Genomic DNA, 15,358 nt, shown 5'->3' with positions numbered 1-15,358 from the left:
GCCAATGAAGCACAGATTTTGAGGTGTTCCGAATCCATTTCTTGGTCTGAGTTGCACATGGGCAGTTAGGGGACTGATATATTCCAATTCTATGCAGGTGTTTAGCCAAACAATCATGGCCTGTTGCCAATCTAAATGCAGCTACAGACGATTTTCGTGGTAAATCGGTAAATTAACTGTGGATTTTGATGCAGAGAGTTCCATTTTTTCCCTTGAGATTGTGTTATCAAATTTTGTTTGTTGAAGTCTAAGTATGTAGATTTAATAAATCTCTTCATAGAGTAATACGTAGATTTAGTAACAGGTCTGTAAGTAGCAGTGCTGCCCTTCTTTGCTAAAGCATCCGCATTCTCGTTTCCCAGGATTCCACAATGGGATGGTATCCATTGGAATACAATTCTTTTATTGAGTGATATTAATTGAGAGAGCATTTTAGTTATTTCTGCTGTTTGAGTTGAAGGTGTGTGTTTAGAGACTATTGATAGAATAGCTGCTTTGGAGTCTGACAATATAACTGCATTCCTAAATTTATTGATGTGGCATAGAAGATTCCTGAGACATTCACTTATTGCAATGATTTCTCCATCAAAACTTGTTGTTCCATATCCAAGTGATCTATAAAGTGAGAAGAGACAGCACGTAACACCTGCACCGGTACCTTGTTCTCTGGAGATCATGGATCCGTCTGTGTATAAATGAAGCCAGTTTTGTGGAGGGTACCTAATATTAATTGTCTCTAAAGACAATTGTTTCAGTATTTCAGTGTTTACTTCTGATTTTAATATTTCTTTTGTTAAATTTAGATTATATTCTATATTTAATAGAGTTGAAGGGTTTGGTTTAATTTGTAAGTTTTCTTTTAAATTCGGGATATTGATTTTCTGTTTTAATTCTTGAACAATGGATATGAAACTTTTTTGAGTTTTCAATCTACAGAGAGGACTGTATGAATGCCAATTGTTTCCTGGTAATCTGATACGTTTTTCATATTGAATCAGTGCTTTTTCTTCTATTGTCATTTTGATACTTTTAATATTAGTGAGGAATCTCATAGAATCTATTGGAGTTGTTTTGATTCCACCAGTAATGAGTCTGAGAGCTGGGTTTTGAACATATTCTATGTCGTTTATGAAAGGTGAAGTAATTAAAATTTCTCCGCAGTATGTCAGCACTGGCTGTATAAACATTTTGTATGTAGTGTTCAAAGTATTCCTAGAGCATCCCCATTTCTTTCCTGCTAGTCTTTTTAGAAGGGAGAATCTTCTACGAGCTTTTTCAGAAATGTATTTCAAATGGTTGCTCCATGTTAACTTACTATCGAAAATAACTCCAAGATATTTGGATTCATAAGTCCTAGGAAGGCGTTGGCCATTGTATTGGATATTGAATTCTCTTTTTTACCGAGTGAAAATATTTGGTAGTTACTTTTGCTTAAATTGAGTGTCATCAAATTTGATGTATTCCATTCATGTAGTTGATTTAGAGCTTTAAGAGCAGAATTTTGAATTTTGTCTCTATGTCTGTAAGATCCGGAAGTCCACAAAACTATATCATCTGCAAATAGTGCTGTTTTCATGTTTGATTTCTCTAATAGGGAGAGTAAGTCATTTATATAAATATTGAATAAAGTTGTGCTTGTGCTTTATTGTTAGGGTACAGTTTTTTGACCAAATTCATCCATTTTTCATCTACATCTAGTCTTCTCATTGCTTGCCATAATTTTGCTCTAGGGATGCTATCATATGCTTTTTATAAATCAATGAAGATCATAATGTGATTTCAATGTTTCTGGATTTTTTTTCCCCCTCAATTAAGTCTAACACAATAAAAATTGTCTAAGCATGACCTTCCACTTCTAAAGTCACTCTGCTCTTCACTTGTTTCCAATAAACTATCATGTATTTTGTTGTTCAAAATACTGGAAAAAATTCTTGGTACTGTTGGTACAACAGTTATGGCTCAGTAATTTGTATAAGCCTGTTTGTCACTTTTCTTAAATATTGAGCTAATATACATTGTATTCCATACTTGTAGCACATCTTCCCCCCTTTCTATCTTAATAAATATTTTCTTCAGATACTTTATCACATTATCACAAATACCAGCATAGGTATGGTAACAATGGTTATTAGAGGAGAAAAATTCGCTCCGGCACCGGGGATCGAACCCAGGTCCTTGGTTTTATGTACCAACCGCTCTAACCACTGAGCTACCCTGAAGGTCAATCCACAGCACCGGATCGAATCCCTCTCCTTTAGTTTTTCCTTTTGTGGCCTGACTCCAAGTTCAACATATATGTTGACATGTATTAAGTCAACTGCCATTAGACAGATGTGCTGTTAGTTCACAGCAGTGGACAATACGAGCTTCAAAGTACATTTTCTGCCTTCTCATCTTGAATATTTCCCAGAAAATTTAGGGGTGCTACATAAAGAGCAGGGTAAGGAATTCCATCAAGACATAAAGCATGGCAACGAGGTACCAGATTCGATGGGGCATCTCCATGATGGCTGACTACTGTTGGTGTTTAACTCTTGACAGGAACATAAACACTTGTCAACTCACTGCAGGAGAAAATAGTATTCCTAAGATATGTTTGAAATATCGTGATTCATTTTAAACTATTGTATCTGTGGGTCCCTATCACCAAGGCATGGTGCGTCCTCAGGTTGGGGATCGAGGAGACAGCCTCCAGATAAGGAGGGTAGCTGCGAATATATTGAATAAGCAGTCGCGGACAGCCGATGAGGGGTGGTCCTCCAACTTGGGGTTGGGCGAAGGGCTAACAACCTATCACCGTAAAAAGAATTGCTTTGAATAATTTCAAGGGAAAAATTGTTCCGGGGCCAGGTATCGATCCCGGGACCTCTGGTTGAATGTACCAGTGATCTACCAACTGAGCTACCCGGGAACTCCCTTGAAATTATTCAAATCTGCTTTACAGGTAGCTTTACCTGAAAGACTAGATTTGCATAATATATACGTCACTGTGTACGTTAACAGAAAACCACAATTCCAAGTCACACAGAGATTGTGTGCACTCGATGTGGGTCTCTAGCGTTTCGTCAGCCTACGCGAGTTGTGTGGATATAAAGGGAAAAGTTGTGACGGTATCGGGTGGAGTTCCCGGGTAGCTCAGTTGGTAGAGCGCTGGTACATTGAACCAGAGGTCCCAGGATCGATGCCCAGCCCCGGAACAATTTTTCCCTTGAAATTATTCAAATCTGCTTTACCTGAAAGACTAGATTTGCAAAAGAACAGCTTGTTACGAAACCTTCAAATAAGCCTATAGAGTGTTAGTTGGGAGGCCGGAGGGAAAAAGACTTTTGGGGAGGCCGAGACGTAGATGGGAAGATAATATTAAAATGGATTTGAGGGAGCTGGGATATGATGATAGAGGCTGGATTAATCTTGCTCAGGACAGGGACCTATGGCGGGCTTATGTGAGGGAGGCAATGAACCTCTGGGTTCCTTAAAAGTCAGTAAGTAAGTAAGTAAGTAAGTATCTGTACAACTGAGATTTTATCATGTTTCAAGCATTTTAGAAGAGACCAGAGATATCAAATGACAACCTGGTAGCACTGGGGAAAATTGTATTTAAAAATTAGAATTGTTAAAGAATCAAATATTTATCTTCCGCATGGCAAAAAAAAAAAAAAAAAAGTACGTGAGACGAAAAAATGATTAGCAGATTTCAGTTCAGCACACCAAAATTAGGTTTAGAGACCTGTTCAAACCAGTGCTACAAAACAAAAATTTAATTTCGCAGGCCTGTATAATCTTTCTTTCTTACTTACTTACTTACTGGCTTTTAAGGAACCCAGAGGTTCATTGCCGCCCTCACATAAGCCCGCCATTGGTCCCTATCCTTAGCAAGATTAATCCATTCTCTATCATCATATCGCACCTCCCTCAAATCCATTTTTATATTACCTTCCCATCTACGTCTTGGCCTCCCTAAAGGTCTTTTTCCCTCCGGCTTCCCAACTAACACTCTAAATGCATCTCTGGATTCGCCCATACATGCTACATGCCCTGCCCATCTCAAACGTCTGGATTTAATGTTCCTAATTATGTCAGGTGAAGAATACAATGCGTGCAGTTCTGTGTTGTGTAACTTTCTCCATTCTCCTGTAACTTCATCCCTCTTAGCCCCAAATATTTTCCTAAGCACCTTATTCTCAAACACCCTTAACCTATGTTCCTCTCTCAAAGTGAGAGTCCAAGTTTCACAACCATAAAGAACAACCGGTAATATAACTGTTTTATAAATTCTAACTTTCAGATTTTTTGACAGCTGACTGGATGATAAAAGTTTCACAACCGAATAATAACAGGCATTTCCCATATTTATTCTGTGTTGAATTTCCTCCCGAGTATCATTTATATTTGTTACTGTTACTCCAAGATATTTTAACTTCTCCACCTCTTCAAAAGATAATTTTCCAATTTTTATATTTCCATTTCGTACAATATCCCCATCACGAGTCATAATCATATACTTTGTCTTTTCGGGATTTACTTCCAAACCTATCTCTTTACTTGCTTCCAGTAAAATTCCCGTGTTTTCCCTAATCGTTTGTGGATTTTCTCCTAACATATTCACGTCATCCGCATAGACAAGCAGCTGATGTAACCTGTTCAATTCCAAGCCCTCTCTGTTATCCTGGACTTTCCTAATGGCATACTCTAGAGCAAAGTTAAAAAGTAAAGGTGATAGTGCATCTCCTTGCTTTAGCCCACAGTGGATTGGAAATACATCTGACAGAAACTGACCTATACGAACTCTGCTGTACATTTCACTGAGACACATTTTAATTAATCTGTATAATCTATCAGACAAAACTTCACAATCTTGAATAGTACTATCCTGAAGATGGAGCGCCACAAGCAGTTCAAAATTAAATCTCAACTCACGGTTGCAAAACCCAAAAATTTAATTACAATTCAATCAAAGTGAAAAACCTGATGTTTCATAATAACATTTAATTTACAATAGCTATTATAACACGTGTCTCTTACGTCTTAAATTGAAAAACACGTCTATACATATCCACACGAGAAACTGTGTAGGAACATGAGTGTCACTTCCTCTGTTTCGTTTTGTTTTTTATATCCAGCTTGCTCAATGTCCTAAACACTTCTTTCCTTAATTGCTTTTGCCTCCTGAATTTTTTCAGTTCTTCTTTTTCTACTTCCTTCTTATGCTCCAACATTCTCATCTTAGTGGCTTGTTTCAGTTGTTCTTGTTTATGACTGTATGACACTTTCAACATCTTCATTAATGACGCCACCTGCAAGATATGAACGTGTGTATTATGATGCTTTATGACAAGTAACAATATCAAAATTTGTATAGAAGCAAGTGATACTTTCCAAATCTCTAATTTTCTTAAGATGCATATTTCTTAAATTGATCTTTGCTCTAACAGTACATACATACAGTGAAACCTGTTCAAGACGGAAGTGACATGGTCCTAATTATTTTTCCGTTGTGGACAGGTTTCCGTATTATTCAGGTGTGACATTAAAATGGAATACTTTGTCATTCATATACATGAAAAACAAAATGGCATGCCGCAAACTGCAAGAAATACAAAATATTCCATTTAACACTCATCACATTAAATCAGCTCTCTGTTGCTCATTACATTGGTGAATCATCTTGATTAAAATCTCATTTTCTGTATAAATATTATCGTAACTCACTCATTAGTCATTAAACATTACTAAAGTTTACTAATCTCATTCTATTTAATATCTAACACTATACTCTAATACTGTACTGCATATCACTGCACATTATTAATTAATTGGACTAGGAGCCATCTATTAGAAGCCTTGAATTCTGGTTTATTTAATTTCTTTCCCAGTTCAATACCTTGCTTTGCAGAACAGATCCAGAAATTGGCTTGTTCTTTGAAAGGTCATGAAGAACCCATTCCCACAACAGTTCATTTATTTTCACATAAACAGTTGCTTTCTGGTTCCTTTTGTGTCACCAATATTGGCCGCACGCCACTCACTCATTATGATATTTATTTTTTAAAGTGTCACACCTGAGTTTTCCACAACTGTACTTCTCTATTATTTCACATAGACTTCGTTTCTAATTTTTCTTTATCTCGACAGCTTTTACTTCATCACTTACTGTTAATGCCACATTTTATGCAATTTTTTTTTACCTGGAAATCACTACACTTGCGCTCTATTTAGCTATATACGACAGTATACGGGTGTGAAGCATTGAAAATCTTTGAAGGGACTCGTCTGCCTAGTCAACAGGATAATAAAATTTATGGCCAACAGGCCAACACACCCTCGTATCCTCTAGAATTTTGCAAAGAAAACTTGTTTTTATCTTAGTGACCTACATATTTCGTATATTCCTTGAAATTACACGCTATTTCAAAATATAGTTACAAAATATAGTGTGTGTCTAAAATATTGTTTCCGTTTTGAACAGTAGCAGACAGTTTCCGTTTCCGCGTTGGACAGTTTCCATTTTATTCAGGAAAAATTACACATAATACATACAAATTTCGTCGGGACCAATAAATTGTTCCGAAATAGACAGGATTCCGGATTAGTCAGGTTCCGATTTGAACAGGTTTCACTGTATATATTTTTTAATTACCATACCATCATCATTAATACAACTGATAATTTTTAGGGTATACAAACAGTGCTTTTGTATCATAAAAAATCATACATAATTTTATTAGCATCTTACAAGAGATCTCAGCTTGGTAAATGGTTTCTAGTGTCAAATATAAGTGCTTTCTGAGGTCTACAATTCATTATGTAAATAAATGTAGGAAAATTAATAACTTAAAGTGATCTCTGGTATGTGTAGAACACAATATAGATTATTTTATTAGCCATCTTGCACGATTGGAGGTCATTAGTTGGCATTTTTAAATAGCTTGCGGGCTGGGGTTTTAAATGGTACGCTGTTGTTTGTTGATTTCCCGTAAGTTTGATTTTCTGACAGGTACTTACAAAAATGGATATAACCACTAAAGGGAACTTCATGAACTTTTGAACACATCTTTAGCAGGCTATAAGTCAACTTTTGTCTAGATTAGAATTTTCATATTTTATGTATATGTGAAAATAATTTCCAATATGTAAATCACTGACCAAAAAATAATAATTAATCATCTTCATAAGTTTGTATTATTGTACCCAGGTGAAATATTAAAAATCTAATCTAGACAATTTGTACATTGATTCTTTGTGAGTAAAATGGCGAAAGAATTTTGTGAATATCTTAGAAACTGAGTTATACAAATTTTAGTAAATACCTATGTGAGGATTTCTTTTTGTTAAATTTGGGCCACCTCTTTAATTTTCAATCACTTTTGGCAGTGGATTTAAAATTTCACGTACTTAATTGTAACATACCAAAAAAGTATTACAAAAATAACAAAGAAAGTAGAAATTTCACCATCCTCTCTCCTTAATGCTGATGTTAGTGCAGTACAGATTTTCAAATCAGTTTATATGGAAATAACAAGTTAAAGATATTTTAAATTAATGACATATTTTGGTAAAAGCTTGCCATTCTATGAGCACAGTTCTTTTATTTTAATCAATTTTTTGTTTTTCTTGCAAATCTATTTGTGGAAGAAATTTCGTTCATAGAGTGTCATAATATTTTGTTGCTATAATGGTAAGATTCTTGAAATTCATAATGGTCCCTTATTAAAATAATGAATAATGAGTGGCTATTCTTACTAACAAATAATGGTCAATTTTAGTCACTTATAAAATAAATAACTATTAAAAATTTAGCATTTATGTGTTTTTCACACATTCTTTTTTTCTGAAGTCCTAAAATTTCTATACTTTCCATATTAAATTATTTTGGTTATACGATTTTCGTTTATGCATTTTTTGCACTTATATGATCATTTCTTGAACCCCAGGAGGTACAAAATGTCATTTATAGTTAGGTTCTAAATAAATTTTGCTCGAAATTAGGTTTGTCATGAAAATGTAAGAATGCAGAAATATGGTACATGTTCACTGTTAAGATAAGACTCACTTTGAAATTCGAAGTTGTCCAAAGCTTGCCTCCAACAATTTTGTGTTCTTTAATGACGCTGTTACTGTTTTAGAAATAGTGAAACCATTCTTAACACATCATGACGTAAGTTATAAATTTCTCTTGTGAAAATTTTATTGACTTAACTTGTCCTCAAATACTACTTCAGATGTTATTAAATGTCATTTCAGTTATATGTTTTTCTTATGCGTTTTTTCTTTCAGATTTTCCACAAAAACGTATAAATGAAATTTTACTGAATTTCCGAAAAAATTAGATAAAGTTTTTCTCCATTGTTTTTATACCATTATCACAAATAGATAAAAGTAACTATCTTTGTATTCAAGACACTAGTGTGGTATTTAGTAATCGAGAATTAAAAAAAATGGACATGATATTCAGAAAAAAATCTGAACATAAAATGTATAAATATTTTATATGACCAACAACACACAAAAATCTGTTACCTATATTGAAAAATGTTGCAAATAGAAAACTCAGTAGTACTTCTCTTTAAAATAATATTTTGCAGAACAAGCACACAGTACAAAACCTCTGCAAGTCAACATATCAATATACCAATGAAAATTATACTCACCTTCTGCTCATGAGGCTCTCTAACAACAGCTATTCTCCCAGACTCAATGCTTTTCTTTTCATTCGTGGTTTTCATTTTTGGTTTATCTTTGTATGGCAGTTCTTTCTGCAAGGTCCGTGGAATAATCAATGGTTTAAATGCCCTAGGTTGACGTTCAATTGCCTGAAAGAAATTTAAGACAATAATTTCGTATCTTTACTGCAATGTTAAAAGCAAAAATATAATTATTTCTTTAGTAATGCTGACATGATATGTAGATCTACTATCCCCTGGATTAAATAAGAAGGCTTTCTTCACCAGTCTTGTTTCCTCCATCCTTACTACATGTCCAGCCCATTGCAAATGACAAATTTGAATAAATATCACAATATCAGGCTCTCTCTACAAACCATATAATTATTATATCTCGCTCTCCATTCGTTGGTAACTTTAACTGGTCTACAAACACTAATTCTAGCACTAAACATATACTTACTTATACTTTCAAGGAACCCGGAGATTCATTGCCGCCCTCACATAAGCCCATCACTGGTCCCTATCCTGTGCAAGATTAATTCAGTCTCTACAATCATACCCCACCTTCCTCAAATCGATTTTAATATTATCCTCCTATCTACGTCTCAGCCTCCCGAAAGGTACTAAGTGTATACCAGACTGAAAAAATACATATGTGGGATTCTTGCTCATCAAATGCTTGCTATGTGAACTTCCTAAGAAAGTTAATGACACTTGTCATACTGCAGGCCTGTGGTAAAAGCCTTAATATTTTGTTTTGTCTCAATAGGAATAGAAAATAATAATGTAAGAATTTTCAACTCCATTTTACTTGAAACAATATTTTTGAAGTCATTAATTCCCTCAAATGAAGTGTAATTTGTGAATATAATTCCAATGACTACTTTTTAAAATGTAATTTGTAACTGTAATTGAGCCCAATTACTTATGCCAAGACCTGACAACACAGAGTATACATGAAGTCACGTGTCTTTCTTTTGGGATTATAAAGGTAAATTAAATGATTTCACTTGCGTATATGTTTTTTAATAAAAGTTCAAGAAAATAAACTATAAAGAGTAATACTGCTAATACATCACATATTCATTATATATGAGGTCTCGCCTACCTCATTGAATATTACACAACTTCTATGAAGTAGCCAATGTGTATTATCATCATGTTGTTGTTGTTGTTATCTAATGCTGGGCTTTGGCAACGAAGCCATTAGCGCTCTTGCTCTCCAATATTTCTCTGTGGTGGATCCATCAGGTAGAACTTCACAGGTTTGTAGATGATCTTCAGTCGTTTCTTCTTCTTTGTTGCATAGAGGGCAATTCGGATTTGTGTAAATTCCTATTTTATTCAAGTGTTTGGCCAAATAATCGTGTTCTGTAAGCAGTCTGAATTTTGCTACTGCAGATTTATGTGGGATTTCTGGAATAATTTCTGTTTTTTTTTTTTTTTTATTAAAATGCTCCATTTTTTATCTTTGGCTTTGGTACATAGTGCTTGATTTTGCTTGATTTTATATTTATTTTTAATTAGTCTTTTGATGGATGTAAAAGGTAGGCTTGTATTTGCATTCTGAACTAAATTGGATCCTTTTTTGGCAAGAAAGTCAGCAGTTTCATTTCCAGCAATTCCGCAATGTGCAGGTATCCATTGCAATTGAATTCTTTTCTGTAGTTTTTGAAGTTGTTGGATCATTTTGTGACATTCTTTAATTTGGATTGACATCATTTTATATGAAAAGTGCAGGTAGTAAAGCCGTAAAACATTACAACGAGAGGAGTTCGGCCGGCACCGTGGATCGTGTCCTGGCATAGCTCAGTTGGAAAGAGCACTCAGCACGCAGAGCTGAGAGGTCCCGGGTTCGATTCCCGGCGCCGGAACGAATTTTTCTCGAATTAAATGATGATAATACCGCTAAAATTTGCAATGTGATAAAGGAACTGGACTGCTGAAAACATGTAGAAAGTGTAATGGACAAATAAATGTCATCTTCGTGGAACTCATTTCTTTTGGAATTAAATACATTATTCTTTCATTCAATGTTTCAAGTCAAATTTTCTACCAACATTATCAAGAAACGTTATTTTTAACGGAACTTACTGATTTGATATGAAATTCTTCTGTACATTCAAACTGTAACGTAAATTTACATACCAAATGCTGGGTATCAAGAAGTAAAAATCACTCAAGTATAACTACTGCAAATCATGGCTATTCCTACACAATATTAGAACAAAGTTCAGCAAATTTTCACATGTTCGCTACTTACAGTATACAGACTGTCACTGGTTGGTTCACTACGAATTCCCTTCTCTCTCTTCAACTGCCCTACAGTCTTCATGCCTCGCCACTGGTTCTTTTGTTCCAATGGTAACAGAAGTGAAGTCACAGGATTGTAAAGTTTTGGCACTTCCACACGATACCAGGTTCGACAGAACACAATATCTGTAATGTACAACATATTACGATGAATTTGTGTCACTCACATGTACGCACCCCCGTATATAAGAGTACATTATGCAACGAGCCTATAATGGTAGTAATTAAGACGCGAGTATGTTGGTTTATGAAACGAGCGTAAGCAAGTTTCATACGACTTTTTATGCTCGACCATATTTCTAACTTGAAATTATTCATAAGTATTCATGTTATGGTTATCTAAGTGAAGAGCGGAACTGACCTTCTAAATTGTGAGATGTGCGCAGACGCGAAAGTATTGATTTTTTCCGTGGGACGAATGTCACTGACCTTGATATGTTATTCTCTAGATTATATCAAGGTCAATGACATTGATATAACCTGGAAATTGATTTAGAATTGAAAAACGAGATGACAAATTGAATTTATTTGAATATTATTTACAATTAACGCTAATTATTATAGTAACAGAACATAACCTTCTGCGACAGTATTGGATTTCCAGCCTCTGTGACGTTTCGCTAATTGTCTTTCGATTGCATATCCGAGAATAATCGATACTTGCGGTTTTACAATGGTACAATGGTGATTTCTCATTGGCTGAACAACTGAAGTATAATGAATAGGTGTACTTTAATGAGGTGCATTAAAGGGCTACTACCAGGTGTATAATTACAACATTTCAGCATGGTCGAGCATAAATGATGTTTTAACATTCTTGGGTAAAGATAAAATACACTGGCTGGCAAAAAAAAAGTGGATCACTTGAACTTTTAAGAACTATAATAATTTCATAGCTTATGCTTTATTTTTTTCTACATTCTGACAAAGGCATATTGTAAAATGAAGTACACATGTATCCTGTGCACTTCATTCCCATCATTAAAATGTTTTTTCTTTGCAGTTTATTTTAAAGTTCTGAAGTGTTGTAATTTATGCAAAATTTCAAGTAATGTCTTTCGTGAAGTTATTGAGGCAATTGCTTACATTGACACAAGATTATGCCACTGAAATTGTCATTGTGCACATATCTTGCCATAATATTGTGTTATCACACCTAGTGGCGATGACATCCATTCGTCATGCCATGCTGACCATCAGGTCCTGCAACATTTCCTGAGGGATGAGGTTCCTACTTTCCTACAATGCTGTCCACTTCATATTGGAGTCCATTAGTGAACACCATATTTTAACGTTTTGGTGGCTACTTCATTCACACACAACCCCCAGAATGTCTGGAGGACCACACCTGCTGTTGGTCGACGGGTCCATTGGACCGAGCTGGGAGATCTTGTTGATCACCAGCTTTCCCTCCTTAAGCCACTGGAGGACGATTTTAGTGCCATAGCAGGTCAGCACTAGGAACAGAAAAGTAGGAAGAGGAGGAAGGAAAGTGAAATGAACCCCTAGGCCTCGAATGCTCTAATGCTGTCGGGGTCGAAGAAAGTAAGAGTTCAGTCAGAGGACTGGATAGGAAAGGGTAAAGAGGGAATTAGGTATTGAATAGAGGTAAATTATACCAAATTCAGTCATTAACTCATCAAGCTGACCAGTGCTAATGGATGAGTAGCCCCTCCCTTTAGTTCAGCTCGTAAAATTATGCTTACTAACAGCTGCACCATGGGAAGGTAGGGATGGGACATTGGGTATTTGTCCAGGTTGGTTCCTTAAAGCCTTCAATGGGAAGGATTAATGGCTTCCCCCCCCCCATATCCAACAGATACCCTTCTTCTCAAACAGCAGAAATAACTAAAATGCTCTCTCAATTAATATCACTCAATAAAAGAATTGTATTCCAATGGATACCATCCCATTGTGGAATCCTGGGAAACGAGAATGCGGATGCTTTAGCAAAGAAGGGCAGCACTGCTACTTACAGACCTGTTACTAAATCTACGTATTGCTCTGTGAAAAGATTTATGTTGTTGTTGTTATCTAATGCTGGGCTTTGGCAATGAAGCCATTAGCGTTCTTGCTCTCCAATATTTCTCTGTGGTGGATCCATCAGGTAGAACTTCACAGGTTATGAGATGATCTTCAGTCATTTCTTCTTCTTTGTTGCATAGAGGGCAATTTGGATTTGTGTAAAATTCTTATTTTATTCAAGTGTTTGGCCAAATAATCGTGTTCTGTAAGCAGTCTGAATTTTGCTACTGCAGATTTACGTGGGATTTCTGAAATAATTTCTGGGTTTTTTTTATTAAAATGCTCCAGTGAAAAGATTTATTAAATCTACATACTTAGACTTCAACAAACAAAATTTGATAACACAATCCCAAGGGAAAAAATGGAACTCTCTGCATCATAATCCACAGTTAATTCCCAATTGGCAACAGGCCATGATTGTTTGGCCAAACACCTGCATAGAATTGGAATATATCAGTCCCCTAACTGTCCATTGTGCAACTCAAACCAAGAAATGGATTCGGAACACCTCAAAATCTGTGCTTCAGTGGCTGGTCATGATAATATCTTTGAAAAATATTGGAGTGCAAGAGGTCAAATGACTTTATTGTCAAACGCCTGGCATTAGAAAACAACAACAACAACAACAATACTGTCCACATTTCGTTCAGGGTGTCGAAGTTGCGATGCCAGACACTTTGGTGAAGCAGATCCCACAGGTGTTCAAAGGGTTTAAGTCTGAACTACGTGTTCCCAGTCCAGGAGAAGTCATCCCGATGTCGTGAAGATAGTCTTTCAGCGAGCAGCATGGGGGTGAGTGTTGTCATGCTTAAGGATGAAATTTTCGCCGGTGAAGGAAGTGAAGGGGATTACATATTCTGCTATCAGTGAAAGTTCAGAGTGCTTCCATTGAAGAAAACAAGCTCCGTTTGTGTTCCAAAATTGATATTGTGACAGCCGGGATATGATCTCACGACCGGCAGAAGGAGAGCAAGGTCGGCCGTGGCTCGGCGTGGCAAATGAAGTTGCGCGCGCATCTGCTTCCTGGGGCACGTGCTGTGGCGTAGAGAGGAGAGGAGAGGAGAGGAGAGGAGAGGAGAGGAGAGACGGCGACCGCGGAAGAGAGGGAAGAAATCCAGAGAATTCGGGAGGTGCCATCTTCTGGACATCCGTAGAAATTTCCAGCATCGTTCTTTCCCGAAACTATGGTTTGGTTATAAAAGAAGAGACGCAAGTGAGCTGAGAGTAGTTGTTGTTGTAGTCGTTGGACAGCAAGCCAGCCAGTCTTGTGTAGCAGTGAAGCCAGCTTCGAGACCGGAGTTCGACTTGAGTATGTCCGCAGCTGTGTGAGCGTCCGAAGTCCTGAGTTCGAGTGCAGTGGACCGCAGTTGGGGGACCTGAGTTCGAAGTTCAGTGGACTGTCTCTGAAGGTCTGGGGTTCGAGATACTGTGAACTCGAGTGACTGAGCTAGAAGAACTAGCCAAGGCAAACGAACTGTGAACTGACAGTTCTGTGTTGTAAATAGTGCTTTGTGAACATTAGTTAAGATTAGCAGTACATTGTTGTTCTCAATAATTCAAGTAAATTGTCATTGTCGTCTGTGGAGTGCAATAACGAATACTCTGTTGCTGTGTGGAGTGGAAATCCCATTGTTGACGGGAGTGTTTACATTCAATTATAGCAAGTGATTATTGTCGTAACAATAAAGTTACATTCTTGTTTTGAATTAAAGTTACAATATTGCCCTGTACCACAACACAGCCATCTCCAAACAGCATTCTTTTGGAAAAGTTGCAAAGTGAATATTGCTCTGCATGCTTTCTCCATACTCTCTTTCTACCATCACGTAACTGGAAGCAAAATCGATACTCTCCATGAACAGAACCATTGACCACTATAGTCCAATTCCAGTGTTGATGCGCGAATTACAATCGCGCTGCCCAGTGTTGGGGGTGAGTATGGAGAAATTGCAAATTTTCTTGAGGTCAAATTTTGGTCTGGACTGTGGTTAAATTTAAATGATGGTTTATTTAACGACACTCGCAACTGCAGAGGTTATATCAGCGTCGCTGGTGTGCCGGAATTTTGTCTTGCAGGAGTTCTTTCACATGCCAGTAAATTTACTGACTGCAACCTCGAGCATAGAAGGCCAGCGCTATATGGACTACGCTACCGAGGCCGACTGGCTGTGGTCATTTGGAGATATCAAGACATGGAGAATCAGGAACCTGTCATCCCTGGTGGATGTAGAGGAACCATGGCCTGATTCCGGTCATCTATAGTAGGTACCCAGTTCACAGAATTGCCTTAGGGCACATTATACTTTTTTTTTTTTTTTTGGCAGATTAAACCATTTAGCCATGAATTTAAATTGAAT

At 36.5% G+C, this 15,358-nt stretch overlaps 1 protein-coding gene across 2 annotated transcripts in view; it reads right to left on the bottom strand.

Annotated features, from left to right (window-relative positions):
- Positions 1-4,913: 4,913 nt before the first annotated feature.
- Positions 4,914-15,358, bottom strand: part of LOC138707831 (ribosome biogenesis protein BMS1 homolog) — a 62,509-nt gene continuing 52,064 nt past the window's right edge. For both annotated transcript variants that reach the window (XM_069837797.1, XM_069837807.1), the window contains exons 18-20: positions 10,927-11,102; positions 8,649-8,810; positions 4,914-5,294 (exon numbers count right to left, since the gene is read on the bottom strand). In XM_069837797.1, coding sequence (XP_069693898.1) covers positions 5,085-5,294; positions 8,649-8,810; positions 10,927-11,102 — 548 coding nt within the window. In that variant the 3' untranslated portion in view covers positions 4,914-5,084. The remainder of the gene's footprint in view (positions 5,295-8,648; positions 8,811-10,926; positions 11,103-15,358) is intronic.

This window comes from Periplaneta americana, chromosome 1 (assembly GCF_040183065.1).
Source record: "Periplaneta americana isolate PAMFEO1 chromosome 1, P.americana_PAMFEO1_priV1, whole genome shotgun sequence".
In the NCBI taxonomy this organism is placed as follows: Eukaryota; Metazoa; Arthropoda; class Insecta; order Blattodea; family Blattidae; genus Periplaneta; species Periplaneta americana.
The sequence above is the reverse complement of the archived record's forward strand: the minus strand, read 5'-3'. Positions and strand labels throughout refer to the sequence as shown.